Here is a 25233-nt window from a genome sequence, read left to right as displayed (position 1 = left end):
TGATCTTTTAGAAATTAAACTGAAACACTCTTCTGAAAGGCCAACTAAAAACTGTAGACACACTTAGGACATCCTATGAACAAATAGCAACATATTTCTAGACTGCTTATTGCAAAAAACTGAAAGCACTACTTCATTATAAAACAATGATAGGAATAATTAAGAAAAACTACATTTCTATAACATTAGGATTCATTTAAACTTATATAACAAACTATTATTGACAGTTTTGTGTAACAACATTTAAATTCACAGGGATCAAATGTTCTGCTTTAGTTCTAATTTTTCAGTATTTAATTTTAAACTGTATTAACAATTACTCACAAGGAAAACATATGACATTTAACAGTACATGTGATAACTATATTGCATTTGTATTTACTTCTGCTGCATTTTATGAAAACTGCTTTATACTTAGGTACAGCCTTAAGACACAAAACCTGTCCATTGGCTGGCTGCTACAGAGACTTCATCTGAAATCGTTCACTTAAGGTACCAATAAAACTGGCCACTACTCAGAATTCCCAAGTTTGGTCATCTGCACGATCTGACAGACGTTCTGGAGGAAATGTTGCATTTGACTGGAGCTGTTACAGTGCTGTATGGTGTATCTACTAGTGGTTGATTGGTAAACAGTGTGCAATGTAGATACAAAGGTATTAGTTACACTCCGTTTCCTCATTCATTTTTCAAATGACAATATGGTGGTATCCATCTGATGGAACCTTAAATATAATACGCTTCACTTTCTAACCTGCCAGTAAAATCAAAAACATCCACGAATAATTCCACAAAATGGCTCGTGACTATGTCAAGATCAGAACAGTTTATGCTATCTCGTTTCCTCGCATTACAAAGGCCATTGGCTACCAGCCACTAAAAACACGCCACCAGTAGTTTGAAGTCAGGTGCTGTCCACCAGGTGAACTTGGCACAGTGCGCCATGGGCTTGTTTCTGTTCATGCACTGGTAAGCATAAAATTGTTTATTATTATTGTTTTATTTTCCTTGTGAAATAATGTCTACAAACTGAGTGACCATTGTGCAATATCACAACATGCATGGGTTGCTATAAGTATATTTATCAACTGCCAATTTCTTATTTGAAGTGCTAGTATTTTTCTTGCAGTTACATATTGGATTTTGTGTACTTTAAAACTTATGACCATTGTTTAAGCACTAGAAACTAAGGTTGCAAGTGCAAACAAGTCTTAACATTTGCAACATTGTTCGCTTTGAGATCAATAGAGGGTTGGGAGCAGTGGAGGCTGCTTGAAATGTTTGTATCTTACATGGGATGAGTGCTTTTGGGCGTCTGACATCAGAACGGATTTTCTGGTTTCAAGAAAGATTGTTCAAGCATGTATATCTTTCCACTTTCAGTAAGTTTTCATAATCAACGTAAATGGTGAGCTGTGACCATTTAACCTTCATGCGACATTTGCATTCAATGGGCAATAGTTATACAGGCTCGAATTCAAAGCAACATGTCTTTAGGATACACTCCATACAAACTTTTATGACATGCTTCATTATTAATAACACCAACAGAACACCTTTTTGGTCAGTCTTGCATGGACTCTTTTGAGAAACATAAGAAACCTATAAGAAAAGGTCTGCGAGAAATAACATTTGATCACTATTGTAAAAATAAAAGCCCTTTTGTCAATCTCATACCAGGAAAATCAGTGTCCAACATGTTATTCTAAGATATTTGTAATTCACAAGAGGAAGGATAGTGAAACCTCAGATACAGAATTTTGTGACCTGTCAGCAACCATTAAAAAAGTAGATACAGTTTGTGAAATCCTGGGTATATCACCCGCTAGTAAAATTAGAAAACTAAGTCATGATAAAAAACCAAGTGCTTTGAATACAAAAACTGAGAAAGTGGCAGCTAGTCAAAAAGAATTTGGAAGTTTTATTTCAAAATACAATTGTACTAAAACACATGAAAGTTCTAAAACTTCACCAACTGAATATGATGATTTGATAGAAAAACTAAATGCAGTACTTCAAACAAAGAGGATAAATTATCAGTTTACTGCCAAATTCTTGGAGTCGAGCAAAAGTTAGTGATGAATTTTATGTGTCAGAACGTCTTGTTAAGTTAACAAGGCAATTAGTTAAAGAATAGGGAATTTTACCGGCATTGCCAAAGAAAAGTGCATCTAATTTGGTATATGAAAACACAATCAATAAAGTTATTAAGTATTATGACGATGACAATAACAGCCGTTTGATGTCTGGTAAAAAAGACTGTGTTTCTGTGAAAGAAAAGGTTCTAAGATTCAAAGACAAAAAGGTTAATATTGTGTAATTTAAATGAACTACTCACTGAATTTAAAAAAGAAAATCCTGACATTAAAATTGGAAGATCAAAGTTTTGCGAGTTGAGACCAAGATGGTGTATTGTTGCAGGGGCACCTGGCACCCATAATGTTTGTGTTTGTATCATAAGAATGTAAAGTTGGTGATAGATGAGGCCAATCTTAGAGTTGACCTTTCGGAAGTTATGGTATGCAATACTGACAGTTACAATTGTGTGATAAATGGAAAATGTGAAGATTGTCCAGGCAAACAAGCCTTACTTGATATGTTTGGAGAATCCGAAGAAGACGATTTGATGCCTGACAATATAAAATACAAACAATGGGTGACACAAGACAGAACTGAAATGGTGACAGTCATAAAATCACAAGAAGTGTTGGTGGCTAACCTTGAAAATCTGAAAATGCATCATTTTATTGCAAAAGCTCAAAGTAAATTTTTGAAGACAAAAAGCAAACCTTGCCAGCTGATGAATGCTTAGTTCTTGCTGATTTTTCAGAAAATTATTCCTTCGTTGTTCCAAGATGAAGTACAAGGGCACCACTGGGTAAACAAACAGGCCACAGTCATTTGTATTCTATTATAAAGATGAAGATAAACTAATGAGCCACAGCTTTTGTGTCATAAGTGACTACCTTGAACACAACACTACAGCAGTGCACATTTTACAACTAAAATTAACTACATTAAACAGCACCACCCTTCCATTAAAAAAAAAGGTTTTGGGTTTAATGTAGAATGGCACTTTTCGCTTCATGTCATGGGAAGAATGCTCATATTGGTGTCGGGGGTACAACAAAGCAAGCTGTCACAAATGCAAGTCTGCAGCAGACCGATGACGATCATCATATCGCCTCAAGAAATGTTTGAATTCTGTAAAAAACATATCAAAGGAATTACCTATGTTTTGTACAATGTGAGGAAGTACAAGAAGTTTATGGCAGTGTCTTGAAGGAAAGGTATAACACTTGTCAGAAGATTAAAGGCACTCCATCTTTTCATTGTTTTGTACCCCATTCACACAACTTACTGAAGTGTAAGATCACATCAACTGATAGTGAACTTCATCAGTGTGGAAAACTTGTACAACTGGTTCTTCAAAATAAAGACATAGTGGCTTGTGTTTACGATGAACAGTAGTGGATTGGTGAAGTTGATAATATTGACTGTCAAAACCAAGATGTACATGTTGTATTTTGTCACCCTCCAGGACCAAGGACATCTTTTAAACAAATTGAGAAGGATCAAGTTTGTATGCCACTTAAAAATGTACTAAGGAAGCTGTCACCCATGGAATTTACAACTATGAACTTACACTGCGAACTTATAATCCAACACCCAAACTGAGTGAATAAATTTCTCAAATGTTCAATGAGCGATGTACTAAAAACAAATAAGAGAACAATATAATGTAATTAGTAGGCTTATTTTCAATAAAAAAGTAAGTAATCATAGATATGATTAAATTATATACTGTAACTGATATATTCCATAAGCCTAAATATGGCACATGTTAAAAAACGAATTTTTGACTCGTGTTTGTAATTTTTTTTCCGTAACTCCAAATTGAATCTCAAAGTTTAAATTAATACTGAAATTTGATATCATAAAGGTCTATTAACTGTAAAATTTTTCAGATTTTTATCTTGTCCCCCAACAAAGATATTGCAGGTCACAAAACGGAAAAATTAAAAAATCAATTTTTTAAAATACTGTATTTTTGTAAGTGTAAGCTGCTCACTGTTGATACTTTATAAAAAGTAACTATACTATACAGTGTAATAGCAGAAAAAAATATTAAAGCTGAGAAATTTATCTTTCTTTGGAAAAACTACTGTTTAAAAAATTGAGTTTTTTAATTTGTGGCTGATAACTTTGAACTATTAAAAATATATTAAAGAATACATTCAGCTAAGTGGTAAAGATGTTGATTTGTAGCCCAGAGTGTGTTGAACTAAATGAATTTTATCTAAAAGGCTCAGCACAATCCAGTACTAAATAACTGTAAAAAATGTAGATGCTTGCAAATACGAAAAAATGCATGCGGCCTGGAACAAATACGCCAGCCATTTCAAAATAATAAACAATAAATTTTTTAAAATATTTTTGTGAGTACTAAACATTGGGGAATTCACCCAGCAAATATAAAATTTTTCTGAGATGGTCAAGCAACCATTTTTTTTTTTTTCTTGGACCACTTGGTATGGATTGACCCTGTAACAATACTTAGAAAGTGTATTGTTTTGTGCAAACATAACCTTTTTAAGCGGAATAATGACTATTGACATTTACAAACTAAAAGTAGGGTAAATCAGAATGTCAGTGGTGTTCGGTGCAGGATTCTAGAGTGAGTTGTTTATGCGATACAATATTCTGAAAATTTTCCACACCAACAGCTATTTGTGCCATTCACTCTACATAGTTGCTCAGTATGACGATGTTACGTTTACTTACAGTGTGCTTCTGTGTGTCTTGAGTGCACTGTGACTTGCTAGTTGGCGTGTGACATCCAAGTAGCAGGTTGTGAGAGGAGGATGGGATTTACCAATTCAGAAAAGGCAACATGCACACTGTATGTGGAGGGTGTAGAAAGAACACCTTGGCAATTATTTATCAAACTCTTCAACCAGTTACGGGAAAGTGGTTGTTGTCACCTAGACAGCATAACAGAAGGAAACACGTGATGAGAGAAAAGGAGGCAATTAATGTTCTCGCTGTTGCAGCTGATCTGCAAATTAGCTCCTGTGCAATTGCGCGAGGAAGTGGTCGAGTCAGGCTAGTGTCTTATGCATTCTCCATCAAGAGCTGCATGGAGACTATTTGAATAATCATGTTAACTTCCGTACATAGGCAGTAATAGATGCCCCAGATGTATCGTGTATCTTATTTAGTAATGAAGACACATTTACCAATCATGACCAGGGAAACTGCCGAAACATGCACTACTGGTCTGTTGACAAGCCCACTGGCTTCATCAGGTGGAACGTCAGCATCCACAGAGTGTAAGGGTGTGTGTGTGTGTGTGTGTGTGTGTGTGTGTGTGTGTGTGTGGGATAGTGAACCATCAGCTTATAGGCCTGTGTTTCACCGATGGAACACTGAACGCACACAAGTATTGCAGCCTCTCAATACATGGATTCAAAAAGACATTCCCCTGCAGACTAGGAAGAACCTGTGATATCAACATGATGGCTGTCAACCAGCCCATAGTGGACAAAATAATACAGCAGGTCTTCATGAATTGTTTCAATATCACTGGGATGGATGCAGAGGACCTGTACCTTGGCTGGCTAGATCTCTGGATTTGACACCTGTGTACTTTTTTATGCGAAAGCTGAAACACGCTGCCTACAACTTGCGAACTACACCCGATGGTATCAACGACCTATTACTGCACCTTGCTTAGACATCTCTGCTGAAATGCTAGCATGTCTGCACCTGTCATTCCAAACCAGACTGGAAGTGTGTATTGCCACTGCCGGTGGTCTTTTTGAACACAACCTGTAATAGTAAATTGTCTCGTTACTGGTCGGAAACCACTTAACTCGCGTGTGCACTTGTTTTTTGGTGTGCGCTACCACAGATATTCCCCAAGTGTCCGTGTGGGAAGTTTTCAAAATATGATATTTTGTATATGACTCGCACCTGAATCCTGCAAATAAACACCACTGACATTCTAATTTACCCTACTTTTAATCTGTTAATGTGAACAGGCATTGTTCCAGCTAGAAAAGTTGTGCATTTGCACATAAAGTAAACTTTCTAAGTATTATTACAATCTGTTGACTGGCTAACAATATTTGCAGTGCAAGTTTTAGGTGATTCACCCAGTATATTATTTTGCAGCTCTACGCGACAAATTTAAATTTATTTTCTACCAATTTTCCATTGTAAAGGTGTAATAGAAGTTTTGTTAGCAATTTTGCAGAAATTAACACAAACATTTGTGTCATTATAGAGGTAATATGCAGATCTTTTAATTTGTCAGCCTGTAAGAGCTCCGGAATGCCTTGTTATGATCAAATGCATCTAACTCCTAATAAGTCTGATGGTAGCGACAGTTTAAGTCAATTTCTGGAAGCGATACATAGTACAAGGCTGAAGCCAAACTTTGCTCTCTTAGACAGAAGCTTGCCTTTAATTACTTAGAACAACAGCAGACACATTAAATTAACAATATCAAAATATTCATTAAATGACAATGCATGAGAAATCATCAGTGCTGGTGGTGAATATAATTGTCATTTAACATTGCATTGCGCTCTCTACTTGTAAAACAAGAAAAATAGAACAAATTTGGAAAGGAATATGTCATGGCACTCTGTAGTTTATGTTCAATTCATAACCTGATTCAAATTGCCCTAAACTTGAGCTACAGCTTTATTCAGTTGTCAAATACTTTTCCCTTTACCTGACAAGTTTAGTAAGTCACCAACTAGAGCAGCATATGTTCCTGCTTGGTGTTAATAAGACATGTGCTTCATATGTTACACTGAGCAAGCTGGCAGGTGTTTCCCTTCAAGTGTTCAGAGTTTTTGGTTCCATTGCCTACTTGCTCTTGAGGAAAATGCGAGGCAGGGTAGATGTTCCTATTCGCACATCAGTGCATAGTGGATGCTAACTTACAGAGCAGGTAATATGTAGAGATAGATCAGGGTGGAAGAAGTGACATCAACATGTTCTAGATTGAGTGCACCACCACTAACACCACGCAAAGTCTCATTCACTGAGCACCAGTATCCTTCTAATCATATAGTCATTAATATCATCTACTTGCAATAATTACAAAATAATTGCTGTAAATGTTTTGACAAAAAACTGTAGAGTACCTTATGACTTTCTATTTGCAGTATACCTAACTCAGAGAGAAATTAAAATAGCAATAACAGGTCAACTAAACTGAGTGAAGGGGAGAGCCTCTGTGTGTTTCCTCAAGTTCTTGCAGTTTGATCTTATTTAGTTCCTGATAGTTTCACTGCTATACTTTGTATCAACATTGTTCTATTTCTCTGAGAAGTAGGAAGAGACTGGAGCTGAAATTATATCTGTAATGAAAATGAAACTGAGGTGGGTAGACATGTAGCCAGGTGAATGGATGATTGATGTAACAAGGAATTTTTTCAGTGGATTCCAAGGGATTTAAATGTAGGGCTAATGAAAGGCAGGTAGATGACATTAGAAACTATATTGAAGCAATATAGATGCATATAGAATAGGCAAAAATAGAGCAGGTAAAATAGCACACAAATGAGTTGATGGTTGTGTGTGTGTGTGTGTGTGTGTGTGTGTGTGTGTGTGTGTGTCTCAACATAACTCTGCTTCTCAAATGGTTGTTAATCAGTAGACAGGGGATGCAAAACACACGCATAACAACTGTCGTTTTACACTTTTGGACACTTCTTAATTGCAACACACTTCACATAAATACAGATTTTAAGCAATTGTAATAAGCATAACATTTGTTCACAGCATTAATTCAATAAAGTAATTTGAAAACAAATGAACTGGTGCAGGTACTGTGTGTTGTACAATACTTGATATTTGCACCAGAAGCTATCAGCATGTACCTGCTGTCTTTACAAAGCATAATTGTAACAATATGTTACAACATGTAGCACTGACAGGACCAGTGAGTAGAAGTTTCTTTGAGTATAATTTTGGCTTTACAGTGTATATTTGAATATACAAATGTACTGACATTATCATACACTGTCCAATTTTCTTTCCAATAAATCAGGTAAGAACATATTCTGTTATATAGTGGAAAATTATGACTCAGGCTTTTTTCTTATCTGTGTCTTCTCATGCCACACACACAGACAGAGAGAGAGGATTCATTTCAAATTTACTAAACACTACAACATACTAACCATCTGCAGACAGCTGCACAGTTTCATGCATACCGCCTGATTCTACAGCATTCCATAACTTAAGTGTTTTGTCCCACGACACAGATGCCATTGCAGTGCTAGCAGGGCTGGGGTTGAATGCAATGCTTGAAACTGGTCCTTCATGCCCACTTAATACCTATGAACAACAACTTCTTATTAGTTACAAGCTAAGTGTGGCATATAAAAATTGTGATACAGCATATTTCTGGTTATTCAGGGTAATGTGGGAGAGATGGTGCATGAATAATGGAAAAAAATGAATAATTGAGATATTATGAAACATGTATCCTTTGTTCAAAAATTTATTCATGTTCTGTACGTAGGTACTGCAGGCCTGTTTATTTCTTAAAATAGTGTGTGATGATATTCTGCTTCAGGGAGGTGATGACATTTTTTCGCACAGCATTTTGAATTTTTCTTGCAGCAGTTATGTCATTGCACTGAAACTCCTCTGGTCCATATAATCTTGAAAATGATCAACAAATTGCAGTGGGGTGCAGTGACTTACAAGGTCACTGTCTTCATCCCTAGTTTCACATCCACTGTCCTCAGTTTTGCTGCGAAGCAGCGGTCATAATTTCAATGTCACTCGTACTGGAAGTGGGGTTCACATGCGTCGATCTTCAGCCACTCATTCGAAATTTTCGTTTTCGACATCTTCAAAACCATAAAACCTGTGGCCCAATTCACTATTTGTGCAGTTGTTATTTCTTTAGCACTGAAACCTTAAAAATCACTTTCTTTTATATCTGGAAGAATTTTCCTCCATGACTGGACTAGTGTATGGGACGTAACTGCCAGGCAGCAGATATCCCAAGTACGGCACCTGGAATTGTCAACTTCTTGAAAGCCTCCAAATCATCCTAATCAACTAGCATTCTCAGTAGACCAGCCCAATAGTGCCTTTTCTCCGATGCAATTATGCCTTTGTCCATTGGCTTTATAATGGCATTCACGTTAAGACGTAAAAGCTTAGTTACGATGAGATGATCATCAGATACAAGAATCCTCTCATCACGATGTGAAGGGACGTTATCAAGCAACAGAACAGCCTTCTGTAGCAATCCTTTCTCTTCTAGAAATCGTCAAACTTGTACAAAATATGTGCGTAACCAGGTATTGAAAATTTCGCTATTCCTTCATGCTCCTTTTCGGTTGTGATAATGCACATGTTGATCCTTAGCTGCAAAATCGTTGAATGCTCAGTTTGTTTTCCCCAATCACTTTGTGGTTCACAGAAGCAATAACGTTGGTCTCAAAAGCAAAGGTAGACATTTCCAATACAGGCCACTTTCGTCTGTATTATAAATTTGGTCTGGTGTGAAATTCTTTTCTTCTACAAATTTCTGGATGTCTTACCAGCAGTAATCAGAGGCCCCTACAGCTTCATTGGGCAGGGAGGGGGCGAGGGGACCAATTTTGGGCACACATCACGCCTGAAACAATGATATCATATGCTCGTTTCTGGCTAAACCATTGCAAAAGAGCAACATTAATTCATCAAATGAAGATTTCCTCATGATTTTTGTGCAGACAGTCCAGAACTAGAATCTTATTTCCTGACAAAAAAAACTGTATTTTCTACTTATTCTTTTTAATGTTCAGTAGACTGCATTCCGATACTGTAATCAGCATTTACTGCAGCAGTTTTCCCCTTCTCTGAAACATTTCAATTCATTCTAATTTTTATTTTAATGTGAATACTTTTCTTTTGTTTCTCCACCATCTCTTTTACAAATTTATTTTAACTTGCTTTGTTGACATTTACACGCCAATTAACATCAGAAAACCGAGTTTGTTTCCAATTTACAAGGTACAGGCTGGCTGATAACAATGGGGACAGTACCCTGCTGTCATCCAGCAACCGTTTAAACAATGTAAATGGTACTTCCTATTGTGTGATGCTGTTTGCTAGTGACAAATATTGTACATTTCTTTAAATAATACAGAAATAATTTGCAAACCAGATAATCTGCATATGAATAATCAAGAGACACTGTATTTTCAAATACTCTGAATATAAAAGTTACATAAAAACTTGACAACAAAAACCAGACACTAAACCCTAGTGTGTATCTTCACAAAAAAGAGTGACCATGTTACCTCAACTAATATCAAGGTATCACTGAACAAATGTAATCTCACAATAACCTATTTTCTTCAACTTCTATTACTTTAAAATTTAGGATCTACCATATATTACCTCTACAAGTCTTCCAATTTTTAATGACCATAAAAAGATTTCAAAAACATCTTGTCCTCCAGCTGCAACAAATTCTGCACTAGAATCAATTGCCAAACATGAAAACTGAACTGGCCTAGGAGATGTAAATGTCCTAAAGTTGCGGTACCTGCAATATAAGCATAACTTTAACGACATTTTCAGTGAGCTATACATGAGCACTGCAACACAGTTCAACATAACATACTTAAGGGCGGTAGGATGTCAAAGGGGCCGACTTGGAGCAGAAGAGGCACCACAGGACATTTCCACTGTCTATAGTTTTACAAATTAATTCATAAAACTTTGTCAGCAGGATCGGGAAGGATTCAGGATACACACTAATAGCAGTGGGAGATCGAAAACAGTAACAAAATAAATCTTTTTACATGCAAAATTTCATCATTTTTTTCACTTACTACTGGCTGAATTTGTTGCTATAGGTACACTTTTCTTCATAAGTAATAGAGATTCTTCGATGAATTTTGCACAGCATACAAACCATACTTACAGGTGTATGAAACTCTGGAATTTATTTAATTTATAAAAAAATGAATGAGCTGTAACATTTTAAACTTCATGTTTAGATAAAACTCAAATTTTATAGTTAATTATCTCCATTTTTACCACAGTTTTTAATAGATTTAGAAAATTCTAGAGTTTCATACACTTGCAAGTATGGTTAGTATGCTGTGCAAAATTCATCGAAGAATGTCTCTTACTTCTGAAGAAAAGTGTACCCATACCAACAAATGCAGCCAATAGTAAGTGAAAAAATGATGAAATTTCGCATGTGAAAAAAAAAAAATTATTTTGTTATGTTTTTGAACTTCCACTGCTATGAGTGTGACTCCTGAATCCTTCCTGGTCATGCTTACGAAGCTTTATAATTTATTTGTAAAAGTATAGAGAGTGGAAATTAAAATGTCCTGTCTTGTCTCTCCTGCTCCAGATCGGCCCGTTTGATGTCCTGCCCCCCCCCCCCCCCCCCAATGAGCAAGAGCACAAACAATCTTATTTGTAAAGTAGCATCACGAGCCACTATAAATACACATAACAAAAGAAACACATTATTATGAAAAGGAAAGTTGCTACTCAGCATGACGTGTTGCGATAGGCACAATAAAAAGACTGTCACAAATATAGCTTTCAGCTAGTAAGGCTTTCGTCAAAATTACATGATGAAAACACACATACATGCAAATTCAACTCACATACACATGACCGCAGTCTCAGGCAACTGAGGCCACACCGCTCAGGCAATCCATCCTGGATTTTCCATTGTTTAATATATTAAACTTGACTGGTTTTGACTATTAGTCATCACCAGAAGTAAAACATCTAGAAAACGTAAAACTTGCAAATTATTAAATGTAAGGCTATAAAAGTGTTAAAAGTTCCAGGCTAAAGAGAAAAATAAAATAATACTTGGTATCTTCTTATGGAAGTAACATATCAATATGTGATCAAACACTGTTGTAGTAACTTAAAAATAAATTGCCAATGGTACAATGCACAACAAGCAGGCAAGGCTGTTGATTTTATATGACCACAATGACTGAACACATCTTGATTTGCTACTCCTGTAATAAAATATTAGGTGTATTTCATTTTTCTCTTTAGATTGCAGTTACTTATAGTTTTGTACCTGTTTATATTTTTGTATTTTCTAGATTTTTAGTTCCGATAATTGCTCATTAGAGTTGAAACCTGTTAACCATAATATACCTGCCAGATGCAATCAAAAGATTTGAGGATATAATAGTTTACTTCAAGAGGTCACATGCTTTAGTTTGACAATGTCAAATTTCATATCCTAACTTAATTAGTCTGTGAAAAAGCAAGCTGGGATCTTTTTACTTCCTCTCTTGTTTTGCCATCTGCCCCCTTAAATTCATTTTTTCATTTTTGTCTAATTACCATTAACATACACGAGTATAATATGCATTTTCATTTTCATAAAAGAGAAAGGATGTCCCTCAGTCTTAAGAAATATAGCACAAGATCTAATTTTGTGCTTAGTTGTGTGTAGGTCATTAATTTTGTAACTTATTTTGACCATTCCTGGTTAATACCTTTGATACAGGGTGAAAACATTTGGAAGAAGAACTACTAGTATTTATTTGGCTCTATTCGAAGACACATTAGCAAAATCAGCCCTTAATTAATTCCAAAATAATTACCAGATTTGTCAAAAGCATTGTTTGCATAACTGTATCTGTTAATTTCATTATTTAAATAAATAATTCGTGATAGAAGAAACTGTTAAAAAGAAATAATTTTTTGATGTATTCAGTTAATTGAATGAGTTATGTTTTAATTGTAATTTCTGTACGTTTAAACATCAAACAATTTATAGTTTCAGTGTCTATTATTGCGAGGATATATAAAGGACCAATTTCTGGTCCCGAGGCATTCAGTCCACGGCCGATTTTCAGATGGGAAGTCTGTATCAGTTTCGAGTAACAGTAATGCATTAACTAAACAGTGGAATTGGTGTAACACAAATAGGCCAACAATGACAGTGTCTGTTCAGTTTAATTGAGAAATATGGTCACACATACCTTATTATTCTGCAAAAACTGTGAACTATGCAGTTAGGTATTTATTGCTCACAGATGTTCAACAGCAAACTACTGTAGCAGTATGCTGAATTTGCCTGCAAGCTATAAATGAGGCTTATCATTTACTAATAGTGAACTGGCCATGTATCTGTGTAATATTGGGGGGAGGGAGGAGGCGGTTGTGAACAGTGAAAGTAAAGAACTGTGAAATGCAACTGTTGGCTACATCATTTACAGTAGTCAGTGTTGAACTTCCACCCCCTATCTTTCACCCAGTATAACAATGCAGTATGTCGACACCGAGGACTATCAACGAAGAAATAAAGTAGGTGAACGTCACAAGTTCACTAATACTGTGCTATATTTTTAAAGTTAATCTAGCAAATACCAACAAGTATTTATCATATCAGGATTCCATAACACGTAATACTGTGCCAAATTTAAACTTTGGGCCTTTCTTTCAACTTACACATAAATCTTACATTTTAGTACTTAACTACAATGATACACACTTTGTTTGATATGAATTCTAGAGTGTATACAACATTTAACACACCTGGCCATATCAAATGCACGAACTGTTCCATCCAGAGATGCAGAAACCACAAATTTTCTGTTAGGACTGAACTGGACAGCAGAGATGCCAGCAGTGTGTTCAGTAAATGTTACAAAACAAAATCCCGTACTTGTATTCCATAATTTAACCTGTAACAATGAAAGATAGTACATGAGACAGTATAGATTTTTTGACACAGACGTACTTAGTGGCTGATTTGACTCAGTTAGTACTCATGCTGTAGTCATTTCCCACCATTTTTATTTTCTATGGGTTGATAAAGAAACTTCTATTGCAATAAAAGGTATTAATTTTATTTCCTTACTTTTCTCTTTTTTAAAAGAGTAATGTAGGATAGTAATTTCTGCAATGTTTCATTCATTATATCGTCATGATTTATTTTGATAAATTGAAAAAAGTGTTTTAAGTGAATTTCTGTTAGTAGGGGCGAAATTGGACAATTGAAGGTCTGAGCTGATCTATTATTCATCTTAAATTGGTTGATATAAAACTAAATTTAATTTCAAATATCCGTTACAGGTTAGTATGTAACAAAATGCCTACAACACACAAACCCAACCTAAAATTTAAGCACTAAGTTAAACATTCAGCAGGCCTTCAAAGCTGTTTCGTGAGGTTGTGTTTACGAAAATCAGCAGAAAAATACAAAATTCCCAAGTCAGTGCTGCAGTGACATATGAAATACAGTGGAACAAATACAGCACCTCTGAAAATTCGTGCCTGATGTCAGTGGTGAAGATCCAGAAGATGAATACCAGGTATCATTGAAAGGAATTAGTTGTTCAGATTCAGAGTATATGCTTGAGCAAGACATCGTTTAAGAAAGCAATTATGCGAAGAGATACGGTTTACCAGTCACAGGGATGTATCACTATCTGGAGATAAAATCTTGAAAGAAAATTACTGGACTGTGTTGAACTTATTGAATGTCATGCTACTTCATCTAAGAAGGTCTCTCCCATCTGGTTCACAGGTATGGTGCTAGATGTAAAAAAATGAGAAACACAATGAAGCATCATTTGTCAAATTCACTGAAACCAAAATCAACTTTTAAGTGGCCAGAGATAGAAGAGTGCTGCCTAAACAAGGGACAGAGGGTTGTAGGTCTACTTCATCCACAACTCCTTCGAAGAGGTCTAACAAAATTCAATGCTAACTTTCCTGAGTGGCAATCAAGTTTGTACATTTGTTTACTCTTTCCTGGATTTTAGACTCATCAGCTTTTTTTTTCATTTCTGTTCATGTTGTAAGCAGCAGTGTAATGCTGCATTGTAAGGTATTGTTAGCTTAAAAATAAACTTTATTCAGCTTGATGTATATTACAATTTAAAAAATCACAAGGTATATTCTTTAACACAAAAACTGGAAATCACAGAGACAAAATATGCTTTCCTTCGGGACTGTAAGTCTGAACAGCTCCACGATCTGGTAACATTGTAGGATACAAAACTTTCAGGAGGAAGTGTTGTCTTACACTCAAGCTGCTGCAATGCTTGCAGTCTAGCAGTAAACATTGTGCACCATAAATGCAAAGCTGCAAGTCTGAGTTCAATTCTCTATTTAATTTTTTAAACCACATTTCATTTGTCTACTGGATGTATCAGTCAGATGGAACTTCAAAGATTATTTCCTTCATGTAATGGCAAAAACTTTCACAAACATTTCCTTGAAACAGTTCATTGCTGCGTTAAGATCAGAACAATTTATGTTTAACAATTTCCTTCCTATGCAGCAGGCATTAACCACTGGTCACCAGCAGCACTCAGATAATCGGGAAGTGGCCCACCTTGTGCACGTTTCTGCTCTCACATTGACAAGTAAAAATTTTTTCATTATTTTAATTTTATTTACCGAATGCAGTACTTTCGATAAACTGTGTGAACACATTGCAGCAACACAATAGTGCAGCTATAGTTCACACAGCATACAACCTTTGAAGCGCATAACCTACAATCACAGTTAAGTGATACCTAAAGCAAAATTGAGTGTGAAATGTTTGTGTTTGACACACTGGCAAGTACATTGCCAAGAGCATATTTATCAATTATAATTTTTTTTACTTGACGTTCTAGTATTTCCTTGCAGTAACACATTGGAATTTGCATGCTTGAATCTTTTAAATGTTGTTTAAGCAATTAAAATACAATCTGAAGTGGAAGGATGTCTTATATTTGTGACATATTGTTCACTTTCAGTTTAATAGAAGAGTGAAAGCAGCATTGGCTGCTGGAAACATCAGTGCCATGTGGTGGCAGTGGTGGCTGTGGCAGCGGCGGTGAGTTTGCTATCTACGAAATCACGGCAGAACATTGTTTTCTTGCTTCAAGAAAGATTGCTCTGTCATGAATGATCTTCCACATTAATACTGTATTTATCCAAATGCAAGACAACTTTTTCTTCTGATTCTCATGGTCCAAAAAATGCACCTGTGGCTTAGATCCAAGGGCAAAGAAGTTCTGAAAAATGCCATTACAAGCTACCACTAGTTGTTATTTTGGCACAGATGCTGTTGTGTTAATGTTTCAAATATTGAATGTTATGAATTTTTTATCATGGGGGAAATTCAAACTTAATATTGTTCGTCTTTGAATTTAGTAGTTTTTTGAATATTCATACCAATAAAAATAAATTTCTTTACATGCCATCAAAACGAACGTTTTTAAGGAACTTGGAGATGTTGGCAAGCACGGTAAGTACAGTTTTACATTGAAACAGCTACGTTCATAAGCTGTCAGCAAATGTCTTTGTAGACTGTGTGACTTCTAAATGATGCCAATATTGCTGATGCAACAATAATAAGTGTTTTATTGCCTTAACTTAATTTCATATTCATGAGTACATGTAAGTTCCACATTTGAACATGAGCACCCTTATAAACAAGCTCTTACGAGACATTGTTACTTCCGTGAGAGATTTCTACCTTGGCAGATGATCAATATGAATCTTATGTTATCCGTACTGCATGCAATGGGTGAAACTTGTTCGATGTACCAATCGCCCTTTCCCAACATCATTTGTGCTTCTTCCACTGACATCTAGGTCAATGACAGCAGTGCTCACTACAATTTTTGTAGATAGCACATTCGGACTTCCCCCTTTGTTTCAGTCTACTTTATTACTTTTGTAAAATGCCAAGGTTTAGTCCACTACGCTGAAGCATGTTGACTATACTGCGAAGTTGAAAAGTGAAGTGATTTTTCTCGAGGAAAAAACATAAAATTGTACTGCAGGACAGCGATATGGAATCGATGGTGGTGATGGTCAAAAGAACAACTCTTAGCTTGTTCCAGCAACATAAAAACATTTATGGGCCAAAACATGGTCTCTGTTATACATTAGAAATTGTGCTGAATGATTTTGTTTGGGAGCTGTGACAGAAGTTCTTGTTAATTGTTCAAGTTAAAGCACATGAATTTGTTTGACAGCAGAAAGTTATGAATTTCAAATGAAGCCGCAACTGGGTTGCCCGTTTCATGAAATGTTAGGAATTTTCTCTTCACAGACGCACTTCAATTGCACAGAAACTGCCAGAAAACTACGGGGAAAAACTCATCAAATTCCAGTGTTTCATAATCAGATGGCACACAGAAAATCATTATGTTCTTGGTCAAATGGCTAATGTGAACCAACTCTGATGTATTTTAAAATGCCCTCAAATTACATGGCAGAAGCAAAAGGGAACAAAGATGTCAAGATATTGTCCACAGTTGGTGAAAAGTAGCACATGCTGTCATATTTGCTTGGACAGCTGATGTCCATAAACAGCTACCACTGTTTTTAAATGCAAGGCATTACTGAAGTCCAAGGCATTTCCAAAAAGTGCTATTGTATGCATTAGATGAAGTGGCTGGTTCACAGAGGACTTGGTATTAGAGTTGATTAAACTTTTACAGCAATGTCATTCTGGCTTGTACTAAATTCGTACACAGATCATACTACTCCAACTGTAAAGAGAAAATTGGTAGAGGACAGAACGGACTTGGCTGTATTTCCAGGAGTGGTGGTAATTCTACAGTCATTAGATGTTTGTTTAAATGAACCATTTAACACTTTCCAACATGAACCATAGTGAATGGAACTGTACCAAAAGGCCTTGCTGTTTTTAATGATTTTAAACTACTACCACTCTTCAACAGTTTCTGTTATAGCAATAACACAACCTGTGTTGCTTCCAAAAGAAATATATATATTAAACAAAAATTTTAATAAACAAGTATGCTGCTTGTTTTATCTACAGTAAGCTCCTTTGGCTTTGTTTTAAGATGCAGTTTTGGTCTTTGTATGATAAATTTTAAACCATGGTAATTCACACAATGCCACTTTGCATCTGCTACACAGGTAGCTTTTGTGAGTGTGTGTGTGTGTGTGGGGGGGGGGGGGGGGGAAGGTGGCCGTGGGGGGAGGGGGCAGTGGGGGGAGGGGGACCACACTCCTCCAAAACGTTTTTTGTCTCTCAGAATACATACTAAAAATTCTTTTCATTTCTGTTTCTTGCCTATTAATGACTGAGCTCTAGCAAAAGACATCATCTCAAGTAAAGGGCAGTGCAAGAGAAATATTTTGCATCTATTGTTGTTGTTGTTGTTGTTGTAGTTGTTGTTTTTGTCTTCAGTCCTGAGACTGGTTTGATGCAGCTCTCCATGCTACTCTATCCTGTGCAAGCCTCTTCATCTCCCAGTACCTACTGCAGCCTACATCCTTCTGAATCTGCTTAGTGTATTCATCTCTTAGTCTCTCTCTACGGTTTTTACCCTCCACGCTGCCCTCCAGTACTAAATTGGTGATCCCTTGATACCTCAGAACAGGTCCTACCAACCGATCCCTTCTTCTAGTCAAGTTGTGCCACAAACTCCTCTTCTCCCCAATTCTATTCAATACCTCCTCATTAGTTATGTGATCTACCCACCTAATCTTCAGCATTCTTCTGTAGCACCACATTTCGAAAGCTTCTATTCTCTTGTCTAAACAATTTATCGTCCATGTTTCACTTCCATACACAGCTATACTCCATACAAGTACTTTCAGAAAAGACTTCCTGGCACTTACATCTATACTCGATGTTAACAAATTTCTCTTATACAGAAACACTTTCCTTGCCATTGCCAGTCTGCATTTTATATCCTCTCTACTTCAACCATCATCAGTTCTTCTGCTCCCCAAGTAGCAAAACTCCTTTACTACTTTAAGTGTCTCATTTCCTAATCTAGTTCCCTCAGCATCACCTGATTTAATCAGACTACATTCCATTATCCTCGATTTGCTTTTGTTGATGTTCATCTTATATCCTCCTTTCAAGACACTATCCATTCCGTTCAACTGCTCTTCCAAGTCCTTTGCTGTCTCTGACAGAAGTACAATGTCATCGGCGAACCTCAAAGTTTTTATTTCTTCTCCGTGGATTTTAATACCTACTCCAAAGTTTTCTTTCGTTTCCTTTACTGCTTGCTCAATGTACAGATTGAATAGCATCGGGGAGAGGCTACAACCCTGTCTCACTCCATTCCCAACCACTGCTTCCCTTTCATGCCCCTAGACTCTTATAACTGCCATCTGCTTTCTGTACAAATTGTAAATAGCCTTTTGCTCCCTGTATTTTACCCCTGCCACCTTCAGAATTTGAAAGAGAGTATTCCAGTCAACATTGTCAAAAGATTTCTCTAAGTCTACAAATGCTAGAAACGTAGGTTTGCCTTTCCTTAATCTTTCTTCTAAAATAAGTCGTAGGGTCAGTATTGCCTCACGTGTTCCAACATTTCTACAGAATCCAAACTGATCTTCCCCGAGGTCGGCTTCTACAAGTTTTTCCATTCGTCTGTAAAGAATTCGCGTTAGTATTTTGCAGCTGTGACTTATTAAATTGATAGTTCGGTAATTTTCACATCTGACAACACCTGCTTTCTTTGGGATTGGAATTCTTATATTCTTCTTGAAGTCTGAGGGAATTTCGCCTGTCTCATACATCTTGCTCACCAGATGGTAGAGTTTTGTAAGGACTGGCTCTCCCAAGGCTGTCAGTAGTTCTAATGGAATATTGTCTACTCCTGGGGCCTTGTTTTGACTTAGGTCTCTCAGTGCTCTGTCAAACTCTTCACGCAGTATCATATCTCCCATTTTATCTTCATCTACATCCTCTTCCATTTCCATAATATTGTCCTCAAGAACATCACCCCTGTATAGACCCTCTATATACTCCTTCCACCCTTCTGCTTTCCGTTCTTTGCTTAGAACTGGGTTTCCATCTGAGCTCTTGATATTCATGCAAGTGGTTGTCTTTTCTCCAAAGGTCTCTTTTAATTTTCCTGCAGGCAGTATCTATCTTACCCCTCATGAGATAAGCCTCTACATCCTTACATTTGTCCTCTAGCCATCCCTGCTTAGCCATTTTGCACTTCCTGTCGATCTCATTTTTGAGACGTTTGTGTTTCTTTTTGCCTGCTTCACTTGCTGCATTTTTGTATTTTCTCCTTTCATCAATTAAATTCAGTTTCTCTTCTGTTACCCAAGGATTTCTACTAGCCCTCGTCTTTTTACCTACTTGATCCTCTGCTGCCTTCACTATTTCATTCCTCAAAGCTACCCATTCTTCTTCTACTGTATTTCTTTCCCTCAGTCCTGTGAATTGTTCCCTTATGCTCTCCCTGAAACTCTGTACAACCTCTGGTTCTTTCAGTTTATCCAAGTCCCATCTCCTTAAATTCCCACCTTTTTGTAGTTTCTTCAGTTTTAATCTACAGTTCATAAACAGTAGATTGTGGTCAGAGTCCACATCTGCCCCTGGAAATGTCTTACAATTTAAAATCTGGTTCCTAAATCTCTGTCTTACCATTATATAATCGATCTGAAACCTTTTAGTATCTTTTGCATCTGGTGGCACAAAAAGGGTGTTGTGTATTACGAACTGCTCTCCAGGAGACTGTCCATTGCAGCTGGCTTTTGTTGCAAAAACCTTAGATGCCTTACAGTCGCAGTGTAAGAAAAACAGCTAAGTAGCCTACATAAAGTGTTGCTACTGCATGAGAATGCCCGCACTTTGGGCTTCAAAACAGACTGTTGTACTCACGTAGTAGGGAATTGCGGTAGGTGGAGTGGACCTAATTAACAAATTATTGTACCACAGTTGTGTATTCACAAAAAACAAAGTTACTCCAGCAGAAGCAGAAGGAAAGATGTAAATTTAACATGATACACCCATGATGTAACTCGACGATCATAGATTTGTCAAACATATTCTATGTTTTTCGAAAGTGTAGGTTATACCAGTAGGAGGAGGAAGCATTTCCATAGCTGATATGTTTCTCTGGTGGTATATAAAGTCAATTAATCAGTTTTGGTCTTCTCCTGCTATAATTCTGCATTTTTTGTGAATACACAATTAGGCACAATAATTTGTCCACTGGGTTTCTTTATACAATTACTCCAACTGCAACATCTCCATACTCCTCTAGTTTGACACAAGCTGATTCAAAGCTTAAAATACATAAAGTCTTACTAATTTGTGACAGTTTAGCAATCTTTTCCAGGAAATGGTTTCTAGTTTATAGTCTGGAGAGTCCCAATGTACCAGGTCGTGGTTCAAGATCTCTGCTTTCTGAAAGATTTGCATGATAATTGTCATAAATTGACATGGGGTGTTTTCCAGTTAACTTGTAGAATACAAAGGTATTTACCATCACCATTAGTATTATGTGGAATGCCAACTTTCTCCACCACTTCACAGTTTGAAGCTCAAATGCCAAGTATGACAGTTGCTGGTCTGATATGCCAACACCCAACTTTTTTTTATTATAGTACGCCACACAGGCTGGCTTTCCCTGCTCCCTGCCTCTCTTAACAGAGAAGATCACTATCTCAGCAGTGTGGTTTGTATTTATCGTGCACATTTCTTTTGTCAATCCCTGTCTAGATTTTCTTGTAGTTCCCACAAGAGCAGCTTTTCCAGCTTCCAGTTCTGAACCAAGGATTGAACTGGTGTAGAATCTATCTGTAAACAAAGTGTAACCTTTTCCTGGCAGATTCCCAAGCAGTGCCTTTAAGAGTGTTACTGCGTCGCACCTCTTACCTCCATAAACAGAAATATTCTAGGCGCAACGTGTCTCTGACTGAAAAAATGTACACTTTTATCCCGTATTTGGCTTCTGTGGCATGTACTGCTTGAAATACACATGGCAACAATATTTGCACATGCTTTCATCTATTTTAATATTTTGAGATGGTGTATATGCACATTAGAAATTAGCAGGCTCTCACCTTGTGCAGTAGGTTACAGCCAGCCTCTCCTGTTTTTCTTAGCCACTGAATTGTCACTGATGTGAAAGTTTCTCAAAATAGAAAGAAACTTGTGACAGCTAAAGATGTTTATACAGAAATTACACAACAACAGGAGTCTTGGATCAGTGGTCTCACATACACAGTCTTACACTCACACGCGAGCTGCAACTTCCAGAAACTTCCTTATTTCTACAAGAGTAACTCCTTTCCACTTTGATTGTGAGCAGTCCTTTCCACTTTGATTGTGAGCAGGAAGGTGAAAGAGAATTTGTGCTTCATAATTTATTATGCTTTGTTGCACATACGGATTATTTCGCTGCTTTATATGATCCACAAAACTGTCTGTAAGTAAACACAAAAAGACATCTAGAGATGCGCTATTCCTGTCTAAACTGATAAGGCTGCACTTTCCATATTGTCCTGAGAACAGATGTGTATCTGGAACACAATCATTAGTCATCCAGTGTTCCTCAGAATCTGTACAGGACTAAGTTCTCGGCCTTACACTTTCCTCGGTCTTCCGCACTCTTCAGGCATAGTATCAACAGGAATAATGGCAATATTTGCCTCTGAAGAACTTGGACACCCGCTCTCAAAAATCACTTCCAACGGTAATTAAGTATCAAAAGCTCTTTCAATAGAAATCTGAATAAAAACACTGCATATTTTGCTATATGAACTCCTTATCTGAACACTCAAAAACCGCTACTTTAATAACGTGTGCCATCATCAAATCATGCAAATCATTACCCTTACAAAAATCAACATATCTTTCTTCAAAATAACATAACACCACAAGCAAATTTCATCATTCATCAATCCCCCACTCTGAAAACCTGAGTTGATAATCCTTGACCAGCATGCCCGTGCCATCTAGTGTCAAATACTTCAATTACAGAATGAGATTTTCACTGTGCAGTGGAGTGTGCGCTGATATGAAACTTTCTGGCAGATTAAATCTGTGTGCCGGACTGAGACTTTAACTCGGGACTTTTGCCTTTCGCGGGCAGGAGAGCTTCTGTCAAGTTTGGAAGGTAGGAGGCAAGGTACTGGCAGAAGTAAAGCTGTGAGGACGGGGCGTGAGTCGTGCTTGGGTAGCTCAGTTGATAGAGCACTTTCCCGCGAAAGGCAAAGGTCCCGAGTTAGAGTCTCGGTCCGGCTCACAGTTTTTATCTGCCAGGAAGTTTCACTTCAATTACAGTTTCTGCCGTGGTTCCCAGACCAAACAGAGCCTGTAAGGAAGGAAGAAGATGACTGAGAATGTGCACCCATAAAATTAAGGCCATCAGATTTTCAGGCAGGTAAGGTGCGCCCGTATTTTTATGGGCATCAGCTCCAAAGCATTAAGAACAAACATAAAAGACACACAATGGCTGATGCATGAAGACTGGCAATTAATGCCTGTAGTACATGTCAAATGTGCAAGCTTGCCTTAAGTGTGTGAGAGGATTGACCCAATCTCGGACATGTATCCCCAATAAAACTATCAACTACTTTGTTTCTAATGTGCCCGATGGCACAGAAGATGAAGCTCTCTACAAAGATTGTAGCAACAAGTAATTGAGTGAAGATGACACAGAATTGTCTGAGTAATGTTCAAAAACAGTATTATCCATTTATGATAGTTCAATGAAACTGTTTTGTACTTTGGCTTTTCATTTCTAAGTTATTTTGTTTTAGATACGTGGCAGTATCCAGCCAGTTGGTGAGCCTATGCTATTACAAATGAGAAAGACATGGCGAGTGTTTCTTACATGCATGTTTATGCGATAGTTATTTATGTCTTTTGTTCTATTGTGTGTTGTAAATTTGTATTCTTGTTTGCACATTATTGGGAGTTTCTCCGTACTGAGACACACCTGTGACGTCACCACTCACAGAACACATGCTTGTATTGCTAATTATGGCCCCTGTATTCTAGGCAGCTGTGCCCTAATTTTTTTGTTGAACAACTTTGAGAGGTAGGAGATGCTGCATGATAAAGATTTTCTACAGTGATGACAATACCTACAACTTGCACTTTGTATGGATCAGTTGTGCTGCAAATTATACCGTTCAGAATGTTACAAAAGTAATCAAATAAAGTATATGTCTAACCCCTACAAGAGAGGATACAAATCAATGTCTTGAATACGAAGATCGCTCTTCATCAAATCTACACACATCAAAAAAACTTTTCCATCACCCCGGTTCCGACAACTCCTGAAGAAAGCTGTTGACTGTGGATACTGCAGCACAGACACAGTCCCTTTCACTATTCAGAGATGTCACTAAATCTGCCCAAAGATGTAAACAACTACGCATGAGCAGCACCTATTAAACTGAGGGGGTCCGACAAACGAACAGTTCCAGTGATTCCATCGGAAAGGAGGTACATGGCCCATGTTGTCTGTAGTTCAACCATGCCTAGACGGTCAATGCTGTGGTTCAATCGCATCAGCATTGTTACTTTGTGCCAGGAAGGGCTCTCAACAAGGGAAGTGTCCAGGTGTCTCGGAGTGAACCAAAGTGACGTTGTTCAGACATGGAGGAGATACAGAGAGACAGGAACTGTCAATGACATGCCTCGCTCAGGCCTCCCAAGTGCTACAACTTCAGTAGATCACCACTACTTATGGATTATGGCTCTGAGGAACCCTGACAGCACTGTCACGATGTTGAATAATGATTTTCATGCAGCCACAGGACGTCATGTTACGACTCAAGCTGTGCCCAACAGGCTGCACAATGTGCAACTTCACTCCCGACGTCCATGGTGAGGTCCATCTTTGCAACAACAACACCCTGCAGGGCAGTACACATGGGTCCAACAACATGCCGAATGGACCGCTCAGGATTGGCATCATGTTCTCTTCACTGATAAGTGTCACATATGCCTTCAACTAGACAACTGTCGAAAGACGTGTTTGGAGGCAACCTGTTCAGGCTGAATGTCTCAGACACACTGTCCAGCAAGGGCAGCAAGGTGGAGGTTGCCTGCTGGTTTGGGATGGAATTATGTGGGGATGATGTATGCCGCTGGTGGTCATGGAAGGCGCTGCAACGGCTGTACGATATGTGAATGCCATCCTCTGACTGATAGTGCAACCATATCGGCAGCATATTGGCGAGGCATTCGTATTCATGGACAACAATTCGGGCCCCCATTGTGCATATCTTGTGAATGACTTCCTCCAGGATAACGACATGGCTCGACTAGAAAGGCCAGCGTGTTCTCCAGACATGAACCCTATTGAACATGCCTGGGATAGATTGAAAAGGGCTGTTTATGGACAAAGTGAGCCCACAAACCACTCTGAGGGATCTACGCCGAATCGCCGTTGAGGAGTGGGGCAATCTGGACCAACAGTGCCTTGATGAAGTTGTAGTTATGCATGCATC

The 25233-nt window shown here is 37.5% G+C and overlaps 1 protein-coding gene across 3 annotated transcripts in view; it reads right to left on the bottom strand.

Annotated features, from left to right (window-relative positions):
* LOC126199226 (periodic tryptophan protein 2 homolog) overlaps window positions 1-25233 on the bottom strand; it is a 178117-nt gene that overhangs the window by 44490 nt on the left and 108394 nt on the right. For all 3 annotated transcript variants that reach the window (XM_049936018.1, XM_049936017.1, XM_049936019.1), the window contains 3 exons: window positions 13564-13712; window positions 10426-10573; window positions 8202-8358 (listed from right to left, as the gene is read on the bottom strand). In XM_049936018.1, the coding sequence (XP_049791975.1) occupies window positions 8202-8358; window positions 10426-10573; window positions 13564-13712 (454 nt within the window). The remainder of the gene's footprint in view (window positions 1-8201; window positions 8359-10425; window positions 10574-13563; window positions 13713-25233) is intronic.

The sequence above is a fragment of the Schistocerca nitens genome, chromosome 8 (assembly GCF_023898315.1).
Source record: "Schistocerca nitens isolate TAMUIC-IGC-003100 chromosome 8, iqSchNite1.1, whole genome shotgun sequence".
NCBI lineage: Eukaryota > Metazoa > Arthropoda > Insecta > Orthoptera > Acrididae > Schistocerca > Schistocerca nitens.
Note: the sequence above shows the minus strand (reverse complement) of the source record. Positions and strands in the feature narration are given on the sequence as shown.